Raw genomic sequence first — 25,408 nt, 5'->3', positions numbered from 1 at the left:
AAGCTCATCGTTGGATTCAATTTAAGCGCCGGCAGACGCCCACCCTTTTCTGGCTATAATCAAATTATCTTCCATTGCAGCCAACACACCTTTTTCTGCAAATCAACTACTTGCAGCAGCCGCCGAGCATAGTATTGCATTGCATTAACGCGCATCGCGCTTGTCTTTGCTTGCCTACCTATAGTTGGTGGTGGATCAGGGTGCTGTCATAAGAGGCGACCCCTCCATCTTGACTCTGCGACTTTCCAAGTTCCAGGATTTTATCATCTCTCCCCTATTCTCGACTGCGACTCGTCAACCTCAATTCATCCCTCTTCTCTTCTCTCAATAACCCTAGAATTGCATCCTTCTCCTTCAACCAAGCATACATCAAATTTCATCCAATATGTCTAATGTAAGTCATGGCGTCTCCCTATATCATGCTCATGACGTCCACCTTTGCGCCTCAACTATACTAACAAAAACCTCCAACAGGATCCGAAGCTTCTCTACGCTGTAGAAGGCATCAATGCCTATCACATCACCAATGGCAAAGAACAGTCGCTCACTCCTTCGGGACCCCAGACACTGTCGCTTCTGATGGTCCCGACCTCATCTGGTTTTGTCGAACCTTCAGGAACTGGCTCTGGTGAAGAGGACTTTTACCTACATCTACATCTCCCTCCCGAGCTTGACCTCCCTCTTCCTGCCACGACCCAGATCTACCACCAGCCACCTACAAGCTACTTGATTCCTCGTTGGGATCTTGGCCCCGACAGTGGCGCCTTTACCCGAATCGAATTCCCCCCTACCAACTCTCGGCCTGGTGTTCAGGAAGATGTCGATACTTTTGAGACTATCCTCGCGCAATGCACCGCATTCCTCGAACGTTCAGCTCCTCCTCACCCTCCACGACCCTCCGAGAAGGCACAGGCCAAGGCACGTGAAGCTGCTGGGGAGCAGCTCCCTGCTTACAACCCAGCTGATTACACTCCTGGGGAGAATTATGCTCAGGGCAGCCAGAGTGCAAACAGTGCCGGCCGAATCGTTCTTATTGACGAGGAAGATGGCAGTGTTCTGGGAGAGCTGACCGATAGCTACCAGGTGGTAGAAGATAGCAAGATCAAGCCTGGTTCCAAAGGTATGTACTAGGAAGCACATAACAAATCACGTCCAGTTGCTAATGTGCGCGCAGAGCCTGTCGAGATTGCCCTTCCTACCGATGGTGGCCAGAACATCTCTGTCCAGCCTGCATCTCAGTCCTGGGCTGAAATGGACATGCACCCTGCGTACAAAAAGTCGACTCTTGTAAGCAGCGCAAGCAAGGCGTCTCGACTGATTGTTACCACGTCCGACGTTGTTTCCAGAACACTTCAAAGCCAAGCCGACAACTTTACTCAGAAGACAAAGCCCAATGCCAAGCCTGTCACATTCGCTCCCACTACACACGAGCATATCCGCCGAATCAACACCTTCTCCGACAGGGCAGCTACTTTCTCGGCCACTACGGTCGGTACCATCGGCAACTTGGCGCAAAATCTCGGCGCAACCGTCACTCGTCGTAAAGATGGACGAGCTAGAGGCTACGACAAGGATGGCAACGCCATTGACACCTATAAGCCAGGTGTGCTCAACAAGAGCTTGATGGCCTTCAACACTGTTGTCGACGGTATTGAACAAGCTGGTCGCAACTTGCTTACTGGCACATCATCCAGTGTAACAACTGTTGTTGGTCACCGCTGGGGTGCTGAAGCTGGCGAGATGTCGCGCAACCTCGGTGGTGGTGTCAAGAACGTTGGACTCGTCTACATTGACGTTACAGGTGTATCCCGGCGTGCCATTCTCAAGAGTGTCGCAAAGGGTATGGTTGTTGGCAAGGTCAAGGGCGGCGGCGAGATTATTGTCGGGGGTACAGACAACGAGCTTGTCGAGGCGAGACAAGGTAATGTCCAAAGGGCGCAAAGCACATATGGTGACAATGTGAGCATCGCAAATGGCAAGAAGCCCGCTTAAGGGATGGTCACAAAATGGGAAGATATCGGAGTAGGGGTTACTTATGACTTGATTTTGGTGCGGTTTACCTGAGCATTCTGTTGGGTGGTAATGCGTTTTGATCAATGATGCATTTTGAAAAGCCAGTGTATCATTTTAGTAGGAAATATTTCCATTTCATTGCAATTTTTAATGATGAATAGAAAAAGAAGTCCAGATAAGAGGTACTCGAATGGTGTAAGTGAGATGATCTGCAAGGTACAGTACAGTATGGGTTCCAAAGTATACGGTGTGATCGCGGGGCAGTAGCTGCCATCGCGTCGCGCCTAGAAGAGCTTCACTTTAAGTCTGGTCTACAAGAAATATTCTCGATGGCGCGCAATGTTAAGGACCAATTTATCACAAGACCACGATACTGCAGTCGTTACATCATCTGAGCTCGGCTGAATATCGCCCTTCGATCCATATAGAGCTCGAATATCCCATCTTTGGAGTGCTTCAGAGCAACCTCCCCAATAACGATCTGCTGCCAAACAGACAAGTGACTGGTTCATGTGCCGTTTCGAGCTTGTCGGAGTTATCATAATTATTCTTAATGATTTTGGCGATTTCATTAAATCTAGAAAAGCCCATAATAGGTGTGTTTCTACCATCCTTGTCTTGTATACATGACCGCTAATTGTATGTGCAAGATCTCCTCAACCAAAGCCAGAGCCAGAACCATGCTCCACGAAATCCTCCTCTCCCTCTCGGGACACCCATCCCCTCTCCTCCGACCCGATACCACTCAACCGAATGCTCTATCCGGTATCTCACCCGCAGAGCGACAACTCCTCGCCTCAGCCGCCCATCTAAGCGACGTCCACATCAAAGTCATCAGCTACACAGCCCAAGTAGCAAACTCGCACTCATCGACCATCTGCCGAGCTGTTGCGACAGCTATAGACTCGATCCACCTAGCCGCTTTTCAACGTAAGGTTCTTGATGTTGAAGAGAGCATATTACAGGATGATTCGGAGCTGGTGGGAGCATACAACATTGTGCCTCTAACGGCTGTCATGAGCGAGTTCAAGGACTGGACTAGAAGGATGGATTGGCTATGGGAGATGGTGCAATTCATGTTGGCCAAAGACAAAAAGGGCGAGGTGTGCCATGGAGCACAGCTCATGGACCGTCTACGACTTGAGCTACAGAGTGGTTATAGGGACGTTCAAGAGACGGCATTGAGTCTTGTTGCAGTCGCTGAGACTGCTTGGCTGAAGCAGGTTTCTGCATGGATCTTGTACGGCAGACTTCCAAGCTTTGGAACTGAAGACTTTTTCGTGCAAAAAGTGGAAGCGTCTGAGGAGGTCAGTTTGGGTACAAACTCTAGTAAGGCATTGCTAACAGATGTAGGAGTATATATTGCGGTCGAGTCTGTTGCCTGCCTTTGTGACACCGGGCACAGCTTCATCTATGCTCTTCATCGGCAAGTCATTAAACCACATCAGAGTCAAGAGCAATATAGACTCAGGACTCCGTGGTCTGGATCACTTGTCGTCCAAACTACAAGAACTATCAAGTCTCACCTTTCCGCTAAAAAGCACCAGCTTTTCAAGAGCCATTATTGCCGTGCGGATATCCTTGTCCGAAAACACACTCCAGAAACTCCTTCCACTGGCCAAGGTAACAGAAATGTTGCAGTTGCTAAGGGACTTTTTCTTGCTGGGCCGTGGTGAATTTGCCATGCAATTGACCCACGAGGCAGATGAGAAGATTCGCGGACGATGGAGAAGAGCAGATAACTTGGCTTACGAAAAGGGAGATGGTCTAAAGAACGTGACGGTCAAAGAGGGCGAGGTTGCTGCTGTTCTTGCCAGGACGTGGGCTGTCCTGGCATCTATGCAGGGCCAGCACGCTGAGGAAGACGAGCAACTTGAGCTTGCTCGAGATCTCTTGCGACTTAACCTCACAAAGAGTAAGACAACAACACCATTGGGATCTGGCTCTGGACTCAGTCGAGAGGCTGCAAGCCTGTTGTCAGAATCGCCATTCCGCAATCTTCTATTCTCTGTCCCCTCTCTGCTATCTATCCAAATACCAGCGCCGTTGGACATGGTTCTGTCACCATCAGATGTCCAGATCTACTCATGTATAAACGCTTATTTATTATCAATGCGAAGAGCGCATATCCGACTTACCGACCTATGGAAGATCACATCCCTACGACGTCACCATCCAACGTCAAGAGGCGACCGGGAGCAGATCATTCTTCTTCGAAAGAGATGGACAGCACGATCTTCGTCGATGCGTAGCTCATGGACCACTGCTAGTGCTGCCATATTCTTCCTTGCTGAGACAGAAGCCTACCTTCAGACAGAGATCGTAGCTGGGCTATGGGAGGGTTTCCACGAGTGGCTGACGGCCAATGATCCTGAACATGGACGGTCTAGAGCACCAACCCCTACCAAATTCCAAGATGAGGCCGGCGACGTTGAAGTAGAGGAGGATGACGATGATATATGGCTAAGCGGCGAGAAAGAGGCCGTGACTCAAGAAGAAACCCCCAAATCATCAGAGTCGACTCCTCCTCAGGATCCCCAAACTCTCTCAACAGCACATCGGCTCTATCTACGTACCCTCATCCACCGTCTACTCCTCACCCAACCAACATTCACACAGCCTCTCTATAATCTTCTCATTCACATCGATCACCTCGTTGCTCATCTACACCGTCTACACGCTATCTACACCTCTATAGATCTTGAGACAGACGCTGGTGTAGTCGACGCTTTTGTCGATCTCGAGTCTGAAGAGCGCGACGTCAAGCGTCGCCTCCACGACATTGAATCCCGTGTCCGCTCAGGTATAGAAGACGTAGTCGCCGCACTGCGCGTACTCGAGTCTGACCCCATTTTCACAGCCGAGTGGGAGGGCGACACGGCTCCCCCCACTGCAGCTGAAGAGTACAATGAGGAAGAGGAGCGTCAGGGTAGGGCACGGGACACAGACGATGCAGAGGAACGTGGTGGCTTTACAGCTGCTAGGGTTGGCGGTATTAATCGCCTGCTCATGAAGCTCGACTTTGGCACCTGGTTCGGCAGAACGGACGGGCATGACGATATCGAGCAGCAGTAAAATCAACGGCCTGGCATCTTCTACGATATACGGCCGTATGGGCGATGCCGAAAGACAGAGGGCAAAAGGCAAACTGGTTGACCAGACCTACATGGACATCAATGACACACTGCAGACGACCAAATCAAGGTATGCCTGCAGCAGCGAAAAGCAATGGGAAAGAGCCGGACGTTTCCCCCGCGTCTGTGGCGTTACGGTGGCACGATTGTCCATGTCCCAAGGAGCATCTCGGCCTGGTATGACAGGGATGAGTTGGGGTGCATGAGGGTTTTTCTCTACTGGTGTATGGATGAACGGGGTTACTGATTGACCTATACCAATGAACGATTCGAATAGACACATGACCTATCAGTCCAGATTTTGTGCAATACCATAAAAGATTCATCATTTCAGTGCTTGTGTCAGCTCATGATGATATATCATTGTCTACACTTTAGCCTGATCTGCACTGTCGACTGCTCTGTGTATGGTCTAGTAATGCATAAATGATTCAATTCGTTCCAAGCCATAAACATTTTCAAATCTGGGGTTAGAGGCGTAGTCCAATCCAGTAAAAAAAGATGCCGCCAGGTAGTATTACCAAGCCAAGCCAGACCATCAATCCTAGGGTTCCCATTTCTCATGGCCCTGTCCAAAAACTCCAAAGCGCCTTGCTTGCTGATACCATGGGATGAAATTCTGTATCCCGCAAATGTCTGTTCCATACCTCGCAGCCCTAAGATCTGTAGGACGTGGCAGAAAAGAAAATAAGGAAATATCGAATATATACACAACCGTTCTTGACGGGAAATACAAATGTTAAAACAAAACAAGTAGAAGCAGTGCGAATGTCATCTTGTCAATGACAATAAGCTATGCTCTCGCGTTCCATAGCAAAAACAAAAAATCTGATTAAATATCCAAAAAGAATATCAAAGCGTGATCGATTGAAAGTACTGGAAGCTGCTTGCATGCTAGTACGCGGCAACAGGCTTGCGCCCAAACCTCAACGAGCCGCGACTTGACGAGTGCTCTTCTGAGTGGCGACGCTGAAAGAAGCTGGGCATGAATGAGCGAGGGTTAGAGTGATTCACATCGTCGGTTTCCCGGCGGATGGCACGGTGTGAAGGCTTCTTTGCTTGCCATCGCTCCTTAATACAATCGTCGACAAGGGAAATGAGGCCGGTGGAAATAATCACACTAAAGTTCTGTTAGTTCAGGTTGCTATAAAAGGAGTACGAGAATACTTACTCAGCCACGTCTGTTATGGCATCAATAATGCTGCTGTCGCTAATCCAGATGTAGCAAGGAGTAACCCAGGCACCAGCCATTTCATCGTCGAGAACTTGATTAGGACTGCGCATTTCGGGGACGATGTGGGCGACAGGTGCACCATGGCCGTCTCGGACAAGGTGAAATGAGACAACATTGAGGTTCTTGTCAATGACACGTTTCCAGGCGTACGTGTGACCCCACCACTCAAACTCATATCGCTTGTTTGTGCGTCCACCTCGTCGTGCAATGTCTACACGAGCATAGTTGCTGAACTCGAGCTTGATACGGTTGGTGGGCACCATTCGTGCTTTGGGCTTGGTGACTTGTGAATCTGATTTCTCGGTTTGGTGCGAGCCGGACCAGACGGAGGCGTTGTCGAAATGTGTCGAGGCGCTGGCCGTATTGTTGTGTTTAAAAATCGAAGAGTTGCTGGAGGTTGGTCGGTGGAAGGGAGTTGTCATTGTACGCATGGCTGAACTCATTGACCGCTGAAGGGCGGGCCGTGCTGCAGCAACAGTGCTGATCGGTGCTGGGGCATATTCTCGTTTCGAGTTGCAAACCTCTCGTCCAGAGTCGCGGCAATAGCGGCGCAGTGAGAACTCTCGGCGAGCAAGGTCGTGCATTCGGAGATGGAACAGCTGAACCGCAAGTGTGCGCCGGGTATGCCCAAAGGGAACAACAGTATCGACACGAAGGTTCATGTTGCCATCCGAAGTACAATCGTCATGACGTACGGCAAGTCGGTCTAGCGAGGGAAATAGACGAGCAAAGTCCTGGGGTGTAGATGGCCGACAAGGGCGTTCGTTTGAGGTGCCACGGTAAGGAGGCAGTACTGGAGGAATATGAAGCGATTCCGGATCGGACAGAATGAAATCCTTATCTGCCTCCTCCTGGTCGTCCTCACCATCATCTTCGCCGTCATCGTCGCCACTTTCCTCGTCGTCCTCTTCTTCCTCGTCTTCGGTTTCGATTTCCACCTCCTCGCCGCCTACGGGCAAGTCTCGACACAAGGGTGCCATCTCAGACAAAACCGAGTCGTATGTTGCGATAGAGGAAGAGGATACATTGTCGAATCTTTGCTCAGATGTCTTGGAAGGTGCCGTAGATTGTCGGTGTTGAGATACATCAAGAGCTTTGTTATTTGATCCGGAAGCTGAGTGGTAAGATGTGGGTGCTGTTGATTGAGACGCTTCTGAGAAGTAAGAGCCACGGCGTGAATCAGAGTCTGAAGGAGCCGGTGAACTCGAGATGACGACTTTGCGTTGCCGCCGTAATGATGGATTGGGCGTCATCGTTTGGTGTTTGTTAATTGAAGGAGGTATAATTGTGCGATCCAGGTTGATGTTGAGAACAAAATGTAGTTCAGGAGGTGTTTAAGTGGTGTCAATACTTAGCGTTGGGAAGGGAAGAGTTTAAGTGATGCTGTGGCGTTGTATGCTCGAGGATGCAGTTGGATAATGGAGAGTGTGGGGTATATGACACAGCCAGAGTCGGTGAGGTTGGGTCAGAGCATATAGACGTTGAATTGTCAGTGTCGTGAGTATGAAGAGAGACAATCATAAGAGATATATCGTCCAAGTCGGTTCTGCCTTGATATGGATGGTAGACTAACAGACGTTGGTAGTAGGTGGGGAGGGGGCTTATTTGGTACCGAGCCTGACCTTAATACGCAACCAGTGGAGCTTAAGATGCCAGGGGTGCAGTAAGACGTGTGCTGTGCTCAGGCATGGATGGACTCGAGGCCACATTAGGAACCTGGTCGACTCTCTCAGGCGAAACGGACCACTTTGGGGGCCACCTATCAACCCGGACCGCGGCGGGGAGGAGGGTAGAAACACCTCGCTCCGGCCTCAGGCTCGACCATCTCATCTCATGGTTAACTTTCAATAGCCACCCCCTAGTGCCTTTCGTTGCAGCCAGTGGTGACACTGCTGCAACGTTAGCATCTGTTGGATGGAAAGGTTTTAAGTGAGCAATATCTGCTTATGAAGTATAGCATTGCTTTCAAGGCCGACGGCTGGAGAAACAATCGGGATACGGACGACGCCATGAAAACAACTTGGTCATGTTTAGGGAGGCGATTCCGACGGTCAGTCAACTCAGATGATGCATTCCATTTCCACCCTTTGACACACACAACGCACACAAGCTACAAGTAACAGGGTCGAATGTCTAATAAAACAACTGCAGTAGTCGTCTGTAGTAGGAAGCACGTAGATGACTCTAGACTTTTGTTCGTGGGGGATGGTCTAAGTAGCAGAGTGCCCCGGATGGGATTCCTAGTGCACATCGGCCACTGCTCGGCCACTAAAAAGAGCGTGAGGGTGCGCGTGTGAAAACGCTGTGACGGTGTACTGCCCAGGGACAGGCCACAGCTGGGGGTGCAATGGCTGTCGGATAGTCATGTCGAGCTCATAGTCACACCATGGGTGGGCTGTTGCCTCGTCCCGTCGATTCGGTCTTCCTGGGGTGATGGGTCAATCGTTTCTCGTTACGGTCGCGAATTCCCAAGCCCGCCGATCGATGGGATCTCACTGAAATAGTCGTCGATCAGGTCAAGCGCGCGTTGGCGCAGTCCTGACAGTCGACTATTGTAAGCTTATTGTTGTGCTGCGCCCAAGATGTCGCTTGAATGCCTAGGTATCCAAGATAATCGCAGATTGGATAATTAAAGTGTTGCTTAGCTGCTGTAACTCAATATGCTTTTTGTTTTAGAGTACGAAGTTCAGAGAGGACCCTTAGTATCAAATGTTACCGTTCCCCAAGTACTAAAATCCCGCCAATCTCTTGTGACCACGCACAGAGTCAGAGCTAGAGTAGGTAGGTAGTTACATAGCTGAATTCACTTCTCTTTTTTTGCACTTTCCCCCGAGGTCATAGTGGAGCAAATATGGTTGAAATGAAACTCGACTCGTCGTGCGTTGGCTTGCGACCCAGTTATCGCTCATCGATAAACCAAACGAGTAACATGCCCTGAACGTCTCAGGCTGGCGGGTTTCCTGGGATAAGTCCCGGCTGGTCCAACACTGCGCTGCACGATAAATAACGGTAGAGAGGCCCGGTAAGTTCAGTGCAGTCGCCTAATATGGCGATGCAAGGCAAAATTTGTTGGGTCATGAATGTGAAGTATTGTGAAGTATTCTGATGATGCGAAAGTGAGGTGAGGACCCAAGTCACGATGCAATCCAAGCAGTTTCCTTGCTCTTTCCTGTTTCGCCTGGTCTATTGTTTGTACCTTCCTGTAAGAGTTTATGGTGTCTTCCAGGTGCCAGTTGCCTCAGACAAGTTTCAATTTATATACCTCAGGCATCATATCGAATGCTCCCTCAATGACGACCTACTACCTATCATCTAAATGTGCCCTGCTACAATTTCACAATATTCGAGTTCGAGGGACTCGATGACCGTCTACATGTCTTCTGCGTTACACTAAATCCCTAGATTCGTTTTAGGGTAGCTCAAGCTGCTCAACGTCGCCTTCGCCATCCACTTGGATAGTCAGCTTCCGCCAACCAAGAGTCGAATCAACCATCCAAGTTAGTTTTTACTTTGACACTTCCGGATATTTGGCTTCTCTCCTTGATCCAGAATGTCTTCGAGACACCCCGGTGACCCCGGAATCTCATATGCACAACCGATTGGATCCCATGGCATTTCACCTCTTCGTCACCTCTCGCCTAATGATTGCACAAAATCTTTAGTCAATCGTTACCGTTGCCGTGGCTTTTTTGATCATAGTAGAACGCGTCAGCCTTCTCTACCTACCGTGTTTGCCTCGCGACCATGTTGAAGTGATGGGATGGGTTTTCTGTGCTGGCAATGTCGGTGACAAGGCTGCTACGACGACTGAGCTATGACTGAGCCACCAGCTTCTTGCCATTGCCAATAGAGACGGTCAGGTTGCAGATGGCCTTGACTCCGCCTTGGGCCTAACTGTCTTAGTGTCGAACTGCTACTATTTGGGGACCTGCCATCATGACATGGGTCAGTTAGGCAAACGAGCTGCTCCAGCTGCATATGCAACAAAATTCCTCTCCACAGAACCACAGATTACAACACCAGCCTTGACGATTTATCTGCTGCGCCAAACGGACAGAGTTACTAAAGTGCCAGCAGTGGAAGTTGATTGACCCATTGCGACTAACTAGGCACTGGCCCGTCCCGCGCGCGCACAGCGGGTCAGCCAACTCAAAGCTTTGCTGGCCGCTGGTATTTGGATGACGATACATATCTCGAGGCTGTTGGGTTGAAAAAACAACAGTTGTTACAAAACAAATGCATTGACGTTTTGTGAGATTCTACCATGCCAATTGAGCATCTAGGATGGGATTTGACTCATGGCATTTCACATTGCTCAGAAGCCGACATCTTTTGACACACAGGGAAAGCCCTGTTATCAAAGTGGGAACCCAACTCTTGTATCGTGAAAACGCCCAGTCGTGTAGGACTTGGAACGCCACAAACCCTTAGTATCCAGGTCTCATACAACTCATCTTCATCGAGTCGTTACACGGTCACGTCTTTGGCTTGAATCTTGCAGTAGAAAATGCTTTACACAAGCGAGAATTCTTCAATTTGGGCCCGACCAGTGTTTTCCACCCTGCAGCTCCCACGTCCTCTATGCAACGCACACGCTGAATATGCGTGTTGACCACCACCAACATGACTGACCCATCGAGATGCAGTATGTGCTCATGTGTTGACCGCCGATTCGCCCTCGTGAGCTTCATGCCTTGTTCGATAGGTATCCTGGCCAATCGCAAGACCTATGGTTCTTTTCTAGATCGAACGAGCACCCTGAAAATCGTGTTCGCGGTCTATAGAGTTAGTGCAATCGTCAACTCATCAACTTCTCATCTTCCTTGGCGTTACGTGCCTGTGCCTGACCACCATGAGGCCGCAATGCTGAATCACAGTTCTTGCGAGAATTTGGAGAAGGTGGACTCCCTTCATACTGCGCTGACCGGATCGGAGATGGTATATTGCCGTTTGGGACGACCTACACGAACTGGAGTTACACCATCTTGGATGAACCACTTATCGAGCTTTATGTCGTCACTGCAATATGTTTGGTAAGCTTCAATTCTGGAAGGTCACCGATCTGACCTCACTCTACTGTTGGACTGCCCCAATCTCAATCAAATTCAACCTAAGCTGCGTCTTAGCGCAGCTGATCTGTTCTCTCACCCAACTTTTCGCTACTGCACCTATCCGAGACCAGCAGGTCGGATTGACGCAATGCTACCTACGGGCACTAAGCTCGCTACTGCACATTTGCTTAATCGAGAAGTTGACAGCATCATGGCGCTCAGGCGATTCGTGTCATGACAAAAATCTCAAGTAAAGTCAAATATACCAACGTCAGGCCTCAGAAACAGCAGTATAATATGGAGATTCGAGTATAGCTGTCTGGTCAAAATGCAGGCCAGGGAAAACATGACATCTCACTTTGCGCCTGAAAAGCTCTATTTTCCGCCGCCTCACTACCTTGCTGGATTTGAAGGCACCGGCCCGTCGGTCGAACATGGGCATATACCATTTTCAGGCTCTTATGGAATGCCTTTCAAGACTAAAAGGACAACAGTGTATGATTCGGGCATGACCCGAATGGACAGTGCCAGTCTTTCGGATGCTACACCAGTTTCTGACACTCCTCGTGTACCCGTGCCTAACAAATGAACGAGAATCAGCCATTTGCTGGAGGTAAGTTTCCGATACTAACGCACAAATTGCCCTATGCTCTTCGGCCGCAGGCCACGGCCATCATCTGCCTGCCGGTATAGAAACAGGTGAGATTTGCTCATGGCTTCTGGTTTGGGTATATTCCAACCCGCCTCACCATAGAATTCTGCCAAGTCCTGTTTATCCGACGCTCTCAAGGTATCACCTGATTTGTCATCTCACTTCTCGCTCATGATGCATATTAGATTTGCTTCTTCGGGTAGGAGAAAACCCGACTGTTGCTACTATTCGGCGAGGATCACTTAGCCGGGTTGTTGAAGCATAGGCTGTCCATATGCTTCTCACATTTCTTTGCCTTCGATCTGACATGTAGTTTCCTGTTGCCTCAAGCACGTCTATTGCATAAATCCGGTAGCTGTGTACACCTCTCGTCCATCACCATCTTTCCTTGACGGATGCTGTCTCGTGCAACTTACTTATCTCTTCAAATTTATTTGCTAGGGACTCATGCATCAGCACTACATGAGTAGTGGCCGAAGTTTTATCCCTCTTTGGTATCTATTCGACTTCCACCATTGAAGATCCCGCCGATCAAAAGCACAGCAAGAGCATGATGCCTGTTCGGTCGCATACAATGTAACCTCACAAAGCGTAGCCCGTAACAGACTTGACAGACAGAAACGTGGCCGCGAGACTTTTGTATAGACGGCCGGGCCGTGCCTGAAATAAAGTACACGTCTCGGATTTGTGCGAGACTTGCTTGAAGTAAAGACAATGATGGGATTTCACATGTGCAAGACACCAAAGTGTTCAGAGGTGTCAGTGACACAAACACAAGACAGAATGCATCGGTCGATAACATAACCTACTCAATCGAACTGCTTTACACTAACTAAATCTTTCATGTTCCACTCGTCCCCTATCTTGACTGTACACACCTCTTGCAGTGTTCATATCCTTCTCCTGTGTTGTTCTTGAACCCCTGACCCACCACTCAACGCCTGAGGATACAACCACGGCTCATCAGCCAGTCTTGACTCCTTCCTGTCATTCGTCGTCGTCATCATAGACATGGAAATCCTCTTGCGAAGATAATCATCACTCTCACTGCACTGTTTCCAGTTGCACTAAGACTGGCTATTCCAGCCAACCCAGCTTCGTGGCATGACACGCCAGATCTTGACCTCTCCGCTGCGCAGATCATCAAGCTTGAAGCTCTCGACCTTGACCTTTTTGCTCTCACGGCCCTGCTCCCATGCGCGCACCTTCTTCTTGGTACCATCCCATTCGGCCACAACAGCGACATGGTCAGGTTTACCAACTTCAGCAGAGTACTTTGCGTGCATTGGGCCGTGCTTGCCCTGGAACTTGGCGTTACGGATAGTGATAATGTCACCAGCCCGAATCATATCGTTCTGCTGGGTTGATGCGTTGGCCATATTCGAGTAGACAAGAGCGCCGTATGCACGAGTGCCGACGGGTGGCAGGACATCCTTGTAAGGCTTGAGAAGCTCCAAGACGAGACCTTGAGGTGTGCCGTCTGCAACAACCGAGTCCTTCTTAGATGCCACTGCCGTCGAAATCTGACGGCCGAAGCGCTCGTAATACTCTTCCATCTGATCCTGGCGGAGCGGACGCGGTGGGGGTTCGTGACGTTGCTCTAACTGAACGTCTGATGGATCGTAAGGATCGTAGCGGACGGTCAAGAAAGTCTGTGAGTAGTCTTGAAATAGGATGGAGATTTCGCGAGTAATCGTAGTTTGTTGCCCGCCGTTGGTAGATGTCGACTCCTCAGCCTCAAAGTAGATGTCTTTACGGCCTTGAAGTACAGGCGGCACTTGGTTGGCTTGCTTCCACCATCCACTCTGTATAGCGAGGTCCATGTCATTGGCGATGAATCCCGATTCCATCGACATGGAAGGTCGGTGCATGTCCATCGACCGTCTATTTCCAGCAGCAGCTCTTGATATATCAAGGGATTGTCGGTTTGAAGTACGGCCAGGGACAGCCGGAGGAGGAGGTCGCCTATCAAGAGGAGACGTGACAGATGGAGATTGAGGAAAATCAGCTTCTTCCTCAATCTTTGGTGTTCTGGGAGCATACGCATGTCCCCCAGGAGGTGCCGAGTAGTTGTATGGGTCATAATCTTCATCTGGGCGAGGCGATTGTGGTGGCAGTGGAGGTAGGAAATTAGCAGGAGGGGGAGGAGGTGCTGCGCGTGGTACATCGACAGACGGCCGCCTGTCCGTAGGAGGTGGAGGTGGAGGAGCAGCACGAGGTATATCCACAGATTGTCGCCTGTTCTCTGGCGGCGGCTGTGAAGGAACAGGAGGGGGAGGGGGTACAGCTCTAGGAGCCGCTGCAGAAGGAATAGGGGGCGGTATGTTGGCTGGAGCATCAGAAGTGGGAGATATGAGAGTGTTGTCTTCCAGACTTGATTCACGAGCGTGTGACTTCAAGGCATCCTTGTGGGGGACCGAGGAAGCAATATCAGTATCATAATCGCCCTCGTACTCAGTAAGTTCCTCAGCTTGCTCCTCACCAGCCTGAGCAGGCCCTCTGGGCTGTGTCTGGAAATCTTGAGTCGACTGTCGTCGAGGACCACCAGGCGGAGGAGGTGGTGGCGGACGGCTTTGAGCAGGAGGAGCTGGCGCAGATCCTGGAATAGGGGGTGGCGGTCGATTTAACCTGTTACTGGCATTAGACCCGGGAGACGTAGGACTAAAGTCTTCACGAGTTGGAGAGAGTGGTGGCGATCTTGAAGGCAAGTGAGGAGGCTGAACTGGCTGTGGTAGCATAGGAGGAGACCTTGCAGTAACAGTAGGTGCTTCTCTATCACTATCGCGGCCACCGGAAAGTTCATCACCAGACTCGGATCCGTCCGATTGAGATTTCGCGTCAGCGGCAGGTGCAGGCGGAGGAGGTCGAGCTATGGAGCCATAAGTCTAAAGCTTTTTCTCTGAGGTGGATTTGCTTACAATCAGATGGCAAAGGAGGCGGTGCTCCTCGGCTGCCAGGCACAGGGGGAGCCCCCGCGGGTTCTCGTGGAGGAACTGCACAAAGTTTAGTAACATCTTTGGATTATTAGATTCGATCACATACTTGAGGGGCCAGAATGAGGTGCCGGAGTAACCTCGCTATCCTCCTCATCGGCCGATGCCTCGGCGGCTTCGGGAGCTCTAGGGGGTTGCGAAGGTGCCGGAGGCGGTGGTGCTCGACCAGCTGGCTCATGTTCCGCCTCAGAATGAGGTGGCTCTTCTGGCTTACTTGGGCCGCCAAAGCCAGGAAGAGGCATCATTGCAGGGACCGGTGGGGCGCCTTGTGATGTCAGCGAGGCCTCACCGATGCTCTCATCGACAGAATTTCGCTCTGGCTTCGGCGGGGGAGCCTTCTTCTTCTTGGGTGGAGGTGCTGGCGCTGACATAGGTCCACCAAACATGCCATGGAAACCCATTCCACCACTCATTTTAGCCATTCTAGCCCTCAACTCTTCCCTGCGTCTGACTTCAGGGTCGACATCTTCCTCCTCCTCCTCCCCTTCCTCCTCCCCTTCGTCACTCTCCTGCTTCTTCGGTGCTTCGGTGGTGGGAGGAGCGTGTATGGGCAAGCTGGGTGCTCGTGGCGCAATCTTGGAAATGCTATCACTATCTTCACGCTCCATCAAGTCGTCATTGCCTTCGGTTGTGTCACCAGCGCCCGACATGTCCGCTTCATTGCCGTCATGTACAGGTTCTGCTGCAGGTCCCTTGGACGATTTGCGGCGTGGAGGGGGTGGCATTCGGTTTGTTCGGGGCTCATCTGTGGACGTTCTAACCTCGGTATCCTGAGTCTCTCTATTCTCGAGGGGAGTTGGAGGCTCTTGAGGCGATGTTTCTATCTCAGTCGGGACTTCGGCATGACTGATACTTTCGCGCTTCTTCACAGGCTTCTTTGGCTTCTCTTTCTTAGCAGCAGCATCAGCATGTCGCGCAGCTTGCTCCTGCTGTTGTTTCTGAAGGAGCGCAATGCGCTCTTTAAGGCTGGTAGGTTTAGGTTGATCCTCGGCTTCGCCACCCTGAGCTTCGGTTGGCACAAGTCCGGCTCGCTCAGCCTGTCCTTGCGTTTCGGCTTCCCGTTCTTTAATTTCGGGGTCCTCGTCGCGCCGGTAAACCTTGGCGGTTGGAGTTTGTTGCGGTGGAGGTATAAAAGCGTTGCGGCTCGGAGGAGGAGCCACAAACGGCTTTTTAATAAAACCCGTACCTGAACCTGCTAGACCACTTGGTTTGAAGGGTGCAACGGGAGGTGCTGCGGGTTTGTTAAAAGCCGCAATGCGATCCTTGAACGAGCTCGGCTTTGGCTTGTCTGATACCGGTGGTGGTCCAGAAGGCTTGGGCTTAGGCGAAGCTGGAGCGGGGGACGGAGGTCCAGTGGTTTTAGGAGCTGACGGAGGCGGCCGGGGAGTCGCAACCGGAGCGGGCTTAGGAGGAGCAGGCTCCGGGACAGCCGGGGCAGCTGGCTCGGGAGCAGCGTGTTTCTGTACGGGCTCATGGGCTTCTTCGATCTCGGGCTCGGGCTCGGGTGCGGGCACTGGAGGAGGCGCTTGCTGAACAGGTGGCGGTGGGGGAGAAGCGATATCTTCGGCGGGGTGAGCAGCTTCGGGGTCCTTCTTGGTACGAGTTCGAGATGGACGAGGTGGTGCGGTAGGCTCAAACTTCTCAACAAAGTTTCGAGGGAAGATGCCCTCTTGCTTTACACCTTGATCGTCGAGGTATTCCCCGCCATACCAGTCGTCATCCTCCTCATCGGTCACGGTGATGACCTGGCCAATATTGAAGTTGAGATCGTCCTCATGAGGCGACGAGTACTCGTAGATAGCCTTGACCTTGAATGGCGAGGCCATTTTGCTGTTGATTGATCCTCTGAAAGCTCTCTTACAGGACAGATGCTGCCCGAGGCTCGGATCTAGGCTGTTCTGCTTGGGGCGTGTGGCTGTATGGAGTACGAAGGTCCAGTACGTGGATGTTCGTACCTAGGTCAACAACAGCTCGCTTGGTAGAGTGTGGGGCACGACAGGGGGCGTCGTCAGCCTGTGGGATCGAGAGGCGGGGGAGAATATAGTGCCTGAGTTCTTTGAAAGTGCGGTTAAGTAGGAAGACAATTGTCCGATTTTCGATATGTGCTAGGAGATATTATGCGCGATGTTTGGGGGTCTTAAAAAAAAAAGAGGGTGCAATGCGATACAAGCGAGCAAGAGACGAGAGATGAGTTGCAGGTTGCAAGGAGGCAGTGGTGGTTTCTAGCGGAGCATAGACCAGACAGAGCCCAAGGTAAAGCTGGGGTTTGTCGACGTCAGCGCTACGAGCACGTAAAGAACAAGCCCGTCACTTCGTCTATCTCACGGCTAAACGTGTTAGGCGCGTCCAGTGGGTTGCGGTACCTCCGAGTCACAACACTAACAGACAGTACAGCGTGCCGCAATAACAATAACGTTGGAGATGTTTCCAATCAAGTTGGTGCCTAGCTCCGATGATAGTCGGCCATGTTTATTACGATAAGACGATGAGAAATGTGGATGACGGTGATGCAAGACATGTAGTGAATCCAAACATCAATTGCGAGCCGAAGCATTAGACTTTATTTAATTCGTGGGGTCATAACGTATGTTATCTGCAGTTCGTTGCTGCGGCCGAACAGTCCGGATGGCAAGCATAGCATAGCATGGCATGGCATGGCATGAATACATGGGGGCCTTGTAGAAACACTGGTTTAAAACATTCCTCTAAGCGTAACACCAAGGCATAGACCAGCTGCTAAGAAGTCTGTGAAACTTTGAAACTAGTACTCTAGATGAAAAGACGTCTGTTCTTGATGCTGTACAACAATGCATCATCCATGATGGAATGACTCTTTTGTTTCAATTCGTTCACCGGGTCCTTTCAATCTCCCAAGACCATCATTAAAAATAGCGACTCTTAATAAGTATTGACGTCCAAGCTTGTTCCATATTTTTGTCAATCACGACAATCTAAGACAAACTCTCCCCTCCTTCTGTCGAGTGGCTAGTGGCACTTACCTACCGAGCTAACTGTGGCGGTGGGGCTATTCGCCGGGCATCTTTCTGAGCTTTCAGACCCCAGTGGAAGCTACAATATTGCACATCATTTCTGCAAGATCACAACATTCAGACATAATGGCGTCGAGTTCTAAGCAACATCCAAAGGGTATTCTCAAGAAGCCCAAGTCCATCCAAGAGAGGAACGCCGATCCCAAAGAGATCGCTCTCGCACATGCCAATATCATCCAGCATCGCAAAGAGCTTGAAGCAGAAATTCTCGATAGCTTGGTCATCCTCTCCGAATATCCTCATGTCCGCGAACCTCCCTACAACGCTTCGAACCCTGCTTCGTCCGATATAGCCGATTTTAAAACCCATGTTCGCTTATTTCAGCCCTCGGACTACGACGATCTCATCATTGAGCGCAATGTGAATGATCTTTGTGGTTACACTCTCTGTGCTCGACCACGACGGAACATGGGACCTGGCGGTCAATGGAAGATTACCTCCAACGGCATTATGAAGCGTGAGGACCTTGAAAAGTGGTGCTCGCAACAGTGTGCACGTCGCGCACTGTATGTCAAGGTTCAGCTTAATGAGACAGCTGCCTGGGAACGTGCAGGCATCCCGGATATCGAAATCGATTTGCTTGATGAGGACAAGTCCAAGGAGACAGACGTTGATCGAGCTGCTCGAGAGTTGGGCAATCTCAAGCTGGAGGAGCAGAGGCAAGTTGCTCGTGATACTGCAGCTCTTGCCCTTGAGCGAGGCGAACCTGATGCATCAAAGAGCAAGAGCAAGAATATCAACATTACGCTGAAGGAAAAGGACGCGAAGGCGCCCTCCGCAATTTCAGGCAAACCTGAGGTCTACGACGACGAACACTTACTTGTCGAAGGCTACAAAACAAAACTCAAGCTGGAGGACAAGGAAAAATAACATTGAATGGTGCGGTAGTTTTCACAGAATAGGCGTTGGGTGGCACATGTACCATAGAGCATCACAAGGATAAAAGATACCCCTCATGACACAATCGGCATTAGTGTTGAGGACCTGATGACGGTCCAGCAACCCCTCAGCTCAGTCCCTATCGTGCGAACTGGCCTTGGGCAAGGTCACATTCACAAAACAAGGGGAGAAAATTGGCGATCAAGCGTCATCCCTGGATTTCTCCAGAGAATCGGCGACACCTTGGGGGTCGTAAAGTCTTTCTTTGAGACCTATGCACTCACTGTCCTAAAGACGCCAAGTAGTGAAACCCTGCAAATGCCAGACACCCATAATAATCCCATAAACCAATTTTTTAGTCGCGGCGAGGGCGGTTGCCGTATCGCTGTCCACGCTCGGGAATCTGCTGCTGAGTGACGGGGATAACGTTGACAGGGATGGACTCGAACTGCATATATTGTTAATATTTCGCTCAACAAGTGTCGATATCGGGAGAGAACATACGCCAAGGTGCTTGAGGAGGTCCTTGGTCTCGGTGTCGACGTCGAGCTGGCCGCTCTCGGAGTTCTGGGCGAAGTCCAGAGCGGAGACCTCAGGAACGTACTGATCCTTGCGCTCACGCTCCTCCTCCTGAAGCTTGAAGGAGATACCACGGACGGGGCCACGCTGAATTCGCTTCATCAAGTGGGTGGTGTAACCAGCAATCTGGGGTGCTCAATTAGTCGATGTTCTCGGAATCGCCTTCGCGAACCGCTAGTTCTCACCTTGTTGCGGAGACGCTTGGAAGCGATGATAGCGATCTCATCGCAGATACGCTTGTTGGTCTCGAAGTCGAGCGTCAACTTGGGGTCTATTTTCGAACTATCAGTATTGTTTCCAGCGGACATCAAGTTAAGGATACTCACAGTAACGCTCAATGATGACCTTGGCGGACTTCTTGACGGTCTTGGTACGAACGCGACCCATTTTGGCGGTATTGGACTGTTACGACGTTGGGGGATAGGTTGAAAGAAGTCTGCTCTGAAAAGTTTCGATACATTCGCAGCATTTGGTGTTGTGAATCCCGTACCCACATAAGCCCTAAGTGGGTCTGGTTACGGGCATAGGTAATAGTCTCTCCCCCTCTAAGCGTAAAGCCGAATCTGGAGCTGTCTCTTCCCCTTTAGGTTCTGCCTTTCTTTATAGTAACTAAATAAAACTCCTTGGGGTGTATACTAAATGGCAAATAAAACTTCTGCTGAAATAAAGAATTGCTGGAAATGTAGTAAACCAGAAATAAGTAACCCTATTGGTGGTAGTCGTTGAATCTGGTTCAAGTTCAATTAGACGTCAGCCATTACTTGCTACTGAGTCTTAATAAGTGTTAGGAGAATCACGGTTTAAATACCCGCACTCACCAACATCAATTACTGTGAGAATCGCTGATACGTCAGATGTAGTGATGCAGCAGTATCTTAGATCGATGCGCTCTCCTGGACAATACGATTGGGGAAATGCCACCGCATCAAGTAACCCCACGACCAACCCAGTATGTGGATGTTATGATACTTGAATAACTTGCTTTAATTCTATTTGTACAGTTGTTTGGTACAATTTTCTCTCCGTCTCGGAGACAATAGATGACATTGATATACAGAGGCCGTCGCCTTTGACCAAACATGATGTTTTATTACCTGTCACCAAGGCCGTAGTTTCTGGAACTGCTCACGGCATCGCCTTCAGAGGCAGCCGCATTCCCACCGTCAAGAAGCTCATCAGCAACGCGGCTTGTTCGCCAGGGATCAACTTCCGCTTCCGTCTTGTTTTGTTTCTTGATCTGCTTTGACGAGTCGTAAACTTGGGCACGTCCCTTGCCTTCTTTCGCAATGAGCTGAGCCTCGGGTTCTGCTTCTCGAAGTTGAACCACGACCCGACCGCTAGGATCGACGGTCGCCGTCTCGGGGCTGACGTATGCCTTGGCACCACCATAGGTTGTGGTGTCAAGATGCGAAATACCAGTAAGCATCTTCTTGCTCGTTGAAATCCTCTGGCGTGAGAGATATCTGTTGTTGAACTCGTTGTCTCCAGGGGGAGAGTCGGCTACGAAACCACCGACACCGAGCTTGGCGGGTGCGGGGCCTTGTCTAGGGTACACCACTCGAGCGAGAGTGGGAGTCGACTGCTTTTGAGGTCCATAAACAGGATGGTTCGCCATGAAGGAGTTTGTTCTCAGATAGCTGATACCAGCGGATGGATGACTGGGAGGTGGTCCAGATTTACCGTATGGGCTTTCAGCAGCCGCGTTCTCTCCACCAGCTAAGAATGTCTGAAGAATACCAACGGGCTGGCCCAGGGGAGCAAGATCGAGGAACTTGGAGACCAGACCGTAGAGCGCAGCTCGGTCGTTTCGTAATGAGCGCACATACTCTGTGTACCATTCAGGAGTGACGTCGTTGATTGTGATTTTTTCTGGTGCCTCGATTCCCTGCTCCATGGCAGACTGTGCCTTCTCAGCATTGTGAGACTCGACAAGTCTTTCTAGGAGTAGATGCTTAAACGCAGCACGCTTGGGTCGGATGCCCTTTTCAAGATATCTGATGAATTCACCCTCGGTCATCCTGGCCAGCCAAGGCCCCTTAAATTTCCACCGCTTATCGTCTTTTCGTCCTTGACGATGCACGGTAAAATCAAGGTCCTCCTCGAAAACAGACTTGTGCCACGTATCGGTTGTGAAAGTCGTGGTGTTTGTTTCTTTACCTTTGGGGATCGACATGGCAATGCGCATCTCCTGGAACTTTTCGAGCGAAAGGGCGTGGTCGGCGGCGGAAGCAAAATCGGTTACGCTCTCGATAGAATCGACTTGTTTGACTCGGATCAAGGGTGTTGAGGTTGTCAAGGTGGACTTGAGGGGAAACGGTCGCTTAAATCCCCAATCGCCCTTCTCTCGCGATGAGAGAGGAGACGTGATGGCCTGGTGCTGCGGGTATTGTCTTGTCATGGTGGGAGACTTGTGATCACCAATGTGCAAGTTGCTCGACTGAGGTTCAGGCAATGGCTTGGGGAGAGAGAACAGTCGGGATGCCCTCATCAGCCGCCCCCCGGGCGAGAGGTTCGTTGTCACCATTTCGGCTCAGAGAGCTTTCGATGGGCTCAATTGACTTGCCGTTCTGGTATCGTCGTGATGAGCTACAGACGTATAGCTTGAAGTCGACGAAAATTCGCTGGGATTGAAGCTGGGCGGAATCTACCGGTGATATCCCGGGGTGGCCTCATTGGCCAATTAGCTCAAGCACCGCACCCTATTTCGATAGGAAACCCCACCAACCCTGCACTGGTAATCGTTGTGACTATGAAATAAAAAATCCCAGTCAACGACTAACACGATTATGAGGCGTGAATAGGTGTTCCTTTTCTTTCTTATATTGCCAAGTAGTCCAGGTAAACCGAATGCAATCAAGTATCAAGAGAATGGCTTCGTCAGCAGCAAACATCTACAACTCGCCTGCCTTGACACACGAGCTTGTTGCAAAATGCTCCGTGAGTCTCACAACAGGGTGATGGCTTCGTTTAGTGGTTGACCCCGGGGTCAAGATGCACAAGACTAACACATACTCTCCAAGGTAGACCACTAGAGCACGAGCATCAATTCTTACTCTCCCTCACGGTGTTGTTCAACTTCCCATATTTATGCCTGTGGCAACTCAGGCGTCTTTGAAAGGCATTACCCCAGAGCAACTTGAAGAGACGGGCTGCATGTTGTGTTTGAACAACACATATCACCTTGGTTTAAAGCCCGGACAAGAGGTTTTGGATGCTATAGGCGGAGCACACAAGCTTCAGGGATGGAACCGCAACATTCTGACTGACAGTGGCGGGTATGTTCTTTTTGTGTTGATGAACGACTTAGTGACTAATACTTGTTACTAGATTCCAAATGGTCAGTCTGCTCAAACTTGCCACCATCACTGAAAAGGGTGTTGAATTTTTGAGTCCTCATGATGGCACACCTATGCTACTGACGCCCGAACACTCCATGTCATTACAAAACAGTATTGGCAGCGATATCATGATGCAACTCGACGATGTCCTTGTTACAACATCACCCGACAAGGCTCGGATGAGGGAGGCTATGGAACGCAGCGTGCGATGGCTGGACCGATGTATCACAGCCCACAAGAAGCCCGAATCGCAAAACCTATTTTGTATTATCCAGGGTGGTCTGGACCTTGAAATGCGTCGAGAGTGCTGTCGCGAAATGCTGGCCCGTGACACACCTGGTATTGCAATCGGCGGACTCAGTGGTGGTGAAGCGAAAGCAGATTATTGCAAAGTGGTCGCGACTTGCACAGAAATGCTTCCTGAACTGAAGCCACGATACGTCATGGGCATTGGCTATCCTGAAGATCTGGTGGTGAGTGTTGCGCTGGGTGCCGACATGTTTGACTGCGTGTGGCCTACACGAACCGCTCGATTTGGAAACGCAGTTACCAAGCATGGCGTTCTCAACATGCGCAACAAGAAGTACGCCGACGATTTCAGCCCTGTCGAGGAGGACTGTAAGTGTATGGTCTGCAAATCAACTGCTGAAGGAGGGATGGGTGTCACACGGGCATTTATCCACCACAACGCTTCTAAAGAGACTGTAGCGGCGCACTTGTTGACGATTCACAACGTCTTCTACCAATTGAATCTCATGCGCCAAATACGAGAGACAATTCTTGAGGATCGCTTCCCTGCATTTGTGCGACAATTCTTTGCTTGGCTATATGCTGACAAGGCAGAATATCCGGAATGGGCAGTTGGAGCATTGAAGGGTGTTGGCATAGATCTACGATCGGAATAAGCTGGCTGCGCCAATCACAAAAAGGTGTTTGTTGAAAATGGGTTATTATAATTAACAACGGAATCTATATACTGCATGTATTCGCTCAAGCGCATGCCAACAGAGAAAACCAAGCGTTGGCCATACATTCCCATGTGGTGTCTCATTCAACATTCCGGATAAGTCGTTAGAACCAACACGTCTTCTCGAAGACGGAAAAGAATTAATTAACTCCATCGCTCCCCAATTCAGTTGTGTCTTGCTACGTTTATAGAGTAATAGCCAAAGCAGCAATGACGGCCAGGACGGCACCGAAGCCAGCGCGAGCCGAAGTGGCATCGTTACCAGTCTCGGTAGGCTGAGCGTCGACGGTGACGGTGACAGGACCGGCATTGTTGTTGCTGGTCTCGCTATCGTTGTCATTGCTGTCACTGGAATCGTCGGTCTGGCGGGAGCTGGAGTTTTCAGTCGTGCTGGCCTGGGTGGACTCATCAGAATCAGATCCTTGAGTCTGAGCACCAGCAAACTCGCAAACGTTGGAGAAGCGCTCGCAGAAGGTAGCAAATGTCTTGGCAACTATTGTCAAGTTAGCTCTGGTTCGAAGTGATCAGAAGTAAGAAACAAACCTGAGTAGGCGGTCTTGGACTCGCCAGTTCGTGCCCAGTCGGCGCAGGTCCGAGCATAGTTGTCCATAGCATCGGTCCAGGTCAGGTCATTACCGGAGCCACGGCAGCTTTCAAATAGTCAGTATGGAAGCGAATATATATTGGATGGGAAACTTACCAGTAGCACTCGGCCTGCTCCTTGAAGGGGAGGTTTGTGAAATCACGGTCCTTGGCTGTGCAAGAAGTGAAGATGCCCAGCATGTCTACACAGGCCGAAGCATAGGTCTGCTGAGCAGGGCTGGTAGTAATAGTTGAGCGGTCCTCATCATCATCTTCAGTTGCTGTGGGACGGGCAATGACACTGCGGCTACTGCCACTGGCGCTGCCGCTGCCACCAGTGCATTTGGCACCGCCAATCTTGCATGCACTGTAAAGAGTGCCGTAAGCTGCATGGGTTGTTAGAGCACTGCCCTAAAACATGATGGCTATCTGCATGTGCGACTTACCTTCATATTGGGAGGTGTTCTCGGGTGCCTCATCCTCGAGGTAGCTGGAGCAGACCGAGTAAAGAGGAGCAGCGTTTTCACTACCGTCACAACAAGCGCAGGCGACGAGAGCCTCGGCGTCAGCGGTGGGAGCAGCGTCCAAACCGCCAACAGAGGAAACACATTTCTGAACGAGTGAAACGGCGTCCTGGCAGGTTGCGTATTCGGGGTCGCTGGGGTTGATGGCAGCGTTTTGGAAGAGCTCAGGGCTAAGACCCAGACCACCCATAGAACCAAGAGTAATCTGAGCAGCGGCACCACTGGCCAGGACAGAAAGAACAACGCTCTTCATTTTGAATTGTTTGTCGAGTTGGTGGAATTTGAGTGTCTCGGGACAATGTTGTGTCAGATCGGAGTTGATTTAGAGGAAGACGGCACAGTCACTTATACAGACAAATTACGAGAACGGGAGAGCCAAATTCACCGGAAACAAACTCGACGGGTGAAGGGC

General features: G+C 50.5%; 10 protein-coding genes across 10 annotated transcripts; 5 read left to right on the top strand and 5 right to left on the bottom strand.

Annotated features, from left to right (window-relative positions):
• Positions 1–385: 385 nt before the first annotated feature.
• On the top strand, positions 386–1,992 carry FPOAC1_008074 (uncharacterized protein; the record flags this gene model as incomplete). The annotated part of the gene is made up of 3 exons (XM_044852520.1): positions 386–394; positions 475–1,120; positions 1,175–1,992. 3 exons carry the CDS (start codon positions 386–388, stop codon positions 1,990–1,992), a joined length of 1,473 nt encoding a protein of 490 aa, XP_044705190.1.
• A 701-nt stretch (positions 1,993–2,693) lies between these two features.
• Positions 2,694–5,088, top strand: FPOAC1_008073 (uncharacterized protein; the record flags this gene model as incomplete). The annotated part of the gene is made up of 2 exons (XM_044852519.1): positions 2,694–3,320; positions 3,367–5,088. 2 exons carry the CDS (start codon positions 2,694–2,696, stop codon positions 5,086–5,088), a joined length of 2,349 nt encoding a protein of 782 aa, XP_044705189.1.
• Positions 5,089–6,041: 953 nt separating this feature from the next.
• On the bottom strand, positions 6,042–7,634 carry FPOAC1_008072 (uncharacterized protein; the record flags this gene model as incomplete). The annotated part of the gene is made up of 2 exons (XM_044852518.1): positions 6,042–6,267; positions 6,319–7,634. The coding sequence occupies 2 exons, from the start codon at positions 7,632–7,634 to the stop codon at positions 6,042–6,044; spliced, it is 1,542 nt and encodes a 513-aa protein (XP_044705188.1).
• A 4,126-nt stretch (positions 7,635–11,760) lies between these two features.
• Positions 11,761–12,125, top strand: FPOAC1_008071 (uncharacterized protein; the record flags this gene model as incomplete). Its single annotated transcript, XM_044852517.1, has 2 exons — positions 11,761–12,000; positions 12,096–12,125. The coding sequence occupies 2 exons, from the start codon at positions 11,761–11,763 to the stop codon at positions 12,123–12,125; spliced, it is 270 nt and encodes an 89-aa protein (XP_044705187.1).
• Positions 12,126–13,151: 1,026 nt separating this feature from the next.
• FPOAC1_008070 (uncharacterized protein) lies at positions 13,152–16,903 on the bottom strand (the record flags this gene model as incomplete). The annotated part of the gene is made up of 3 exons (XM_044852516.1): positions 13,152–14,953; positions 15,003–15,077; positions 15,127–16,903. The coding sequence occupies 3 exons, from the start codon at positions 16,901–16,903 to the stop codon at positions 13,152–13,154; spliced, it is 3,654 nt and encodes a 1,217-aa protein (XP_044705186.1).
• Positions 16,904–18,193: 1,290 nt separating this feature from the next.
• On the top strand, positions 18,194–18,997 carry FPOAC1_008069 (uncharacterized protein; the record flags this gene model as incomplete). Its single annotated transcript, XM_044852515.1, has 1 exon — positions 18,194–18,997. The coding sequence occupies one exon, from the start codon at positions 18,194–18,196 to the stop codon at positions 18,995–18,997; it is 804 nt and encodes a 267-aa protein (XP_044705185.1).
• A 364-nt stretch (positions 18,998–19,361) lies between these two features.
• On the bottom strand, positions 19,362–19,972 carry RPS17 (40S ribosomal protein S17; the record flags this gene model as incomplete). The annotated part of the gene is made up of 4 exons (XM_044852514.1): positions 19,362–19,454; positions 19,511–19,711; positions 19,771–19,856; positions 19,912–19,972. The coding sequence occupies 4 exons, from the start codon at positions 19,970–19,972 to the stop codon at positions 19,362–19,364; spliced, it is 441 nt and encodes a 146-aa protein (XP_044705184.1).
• Positions 19,973–20,675: 703 nt separating this feature from the next.
• Positions 20,676–22,109, bottom strand: FPOAC1_008067 (uncharacterized protein; the record flags this gene model as incomplete). Its single annotated transcript, XM_044852513.1, has 1 exon — positions 20,676–22,109. One exon carries the CDS (start codon positions 22,107–22,109, stop codon positions 20,676–20,678), a length of 1,434 nt encoding a protein of 477 aa, XP_044705183.1.
• A 323-nt stretch (positions 22,110–22,432) lies between these two features.
• Positions 22,433–23,828, top strand: FPOAC1_008066 (uncharacterized protein; the record flags this gene model as incomplete). The annotated part of the gene is made up of 3 exons (XM_044852512.1): positions 22,433–22,522; positions 22,610–22,860; positions 22,913–23,828. The coding sequence occupies 3 exons, from the start codon at positions 22,433–22,435 to the stop codon at positions 23,826–23,828; spliced, it is 1,257 nt and encodes a 418-aa protein (XP_044705182.1).
• Positions 23,829–24,075: 247 nt separating this feature from the next.
• Positions 24,076–25,249, bottom strand: FPOAC1_008065 (uncharacterized protein; the record flags this gene model as incomplete). The annotated part of the gene is made up of 4 exons (XM_044852511.1): positions 24,076–24,383; positions 24,434–24,540; positions 24,591–24,858; positions 24,919–25,249. The coding sequence occupies 4 exons, from the start codon at positions 25,247–25,249 to the stop codon at positions 24,076–24,078; spliced, it is 1,014 nt and encodes a 337-aa protein (XP_044705181.1).
• Positions 25,250–25,408: the final 159 nt, after the last annotated feature.

Source organism: Fusarium poae, chromosome 3 (assembly GCF_019609905.1).
Source record: "Fusarium poae strain DAOMC 252244 chromosome 3, whole genome shotgun sequence".
Taxonomy (NCBI): Eukaryota; Fungi; Ascomycota; class Sordariomycetes; order Hypocreales; family Nectriaceae; genus Fusarium; species Fusarium poae.
Note: the sequence above shows the minus strand (reverse complement) of the source record. Positions and strands in the feature narration are given on the sequence as shown.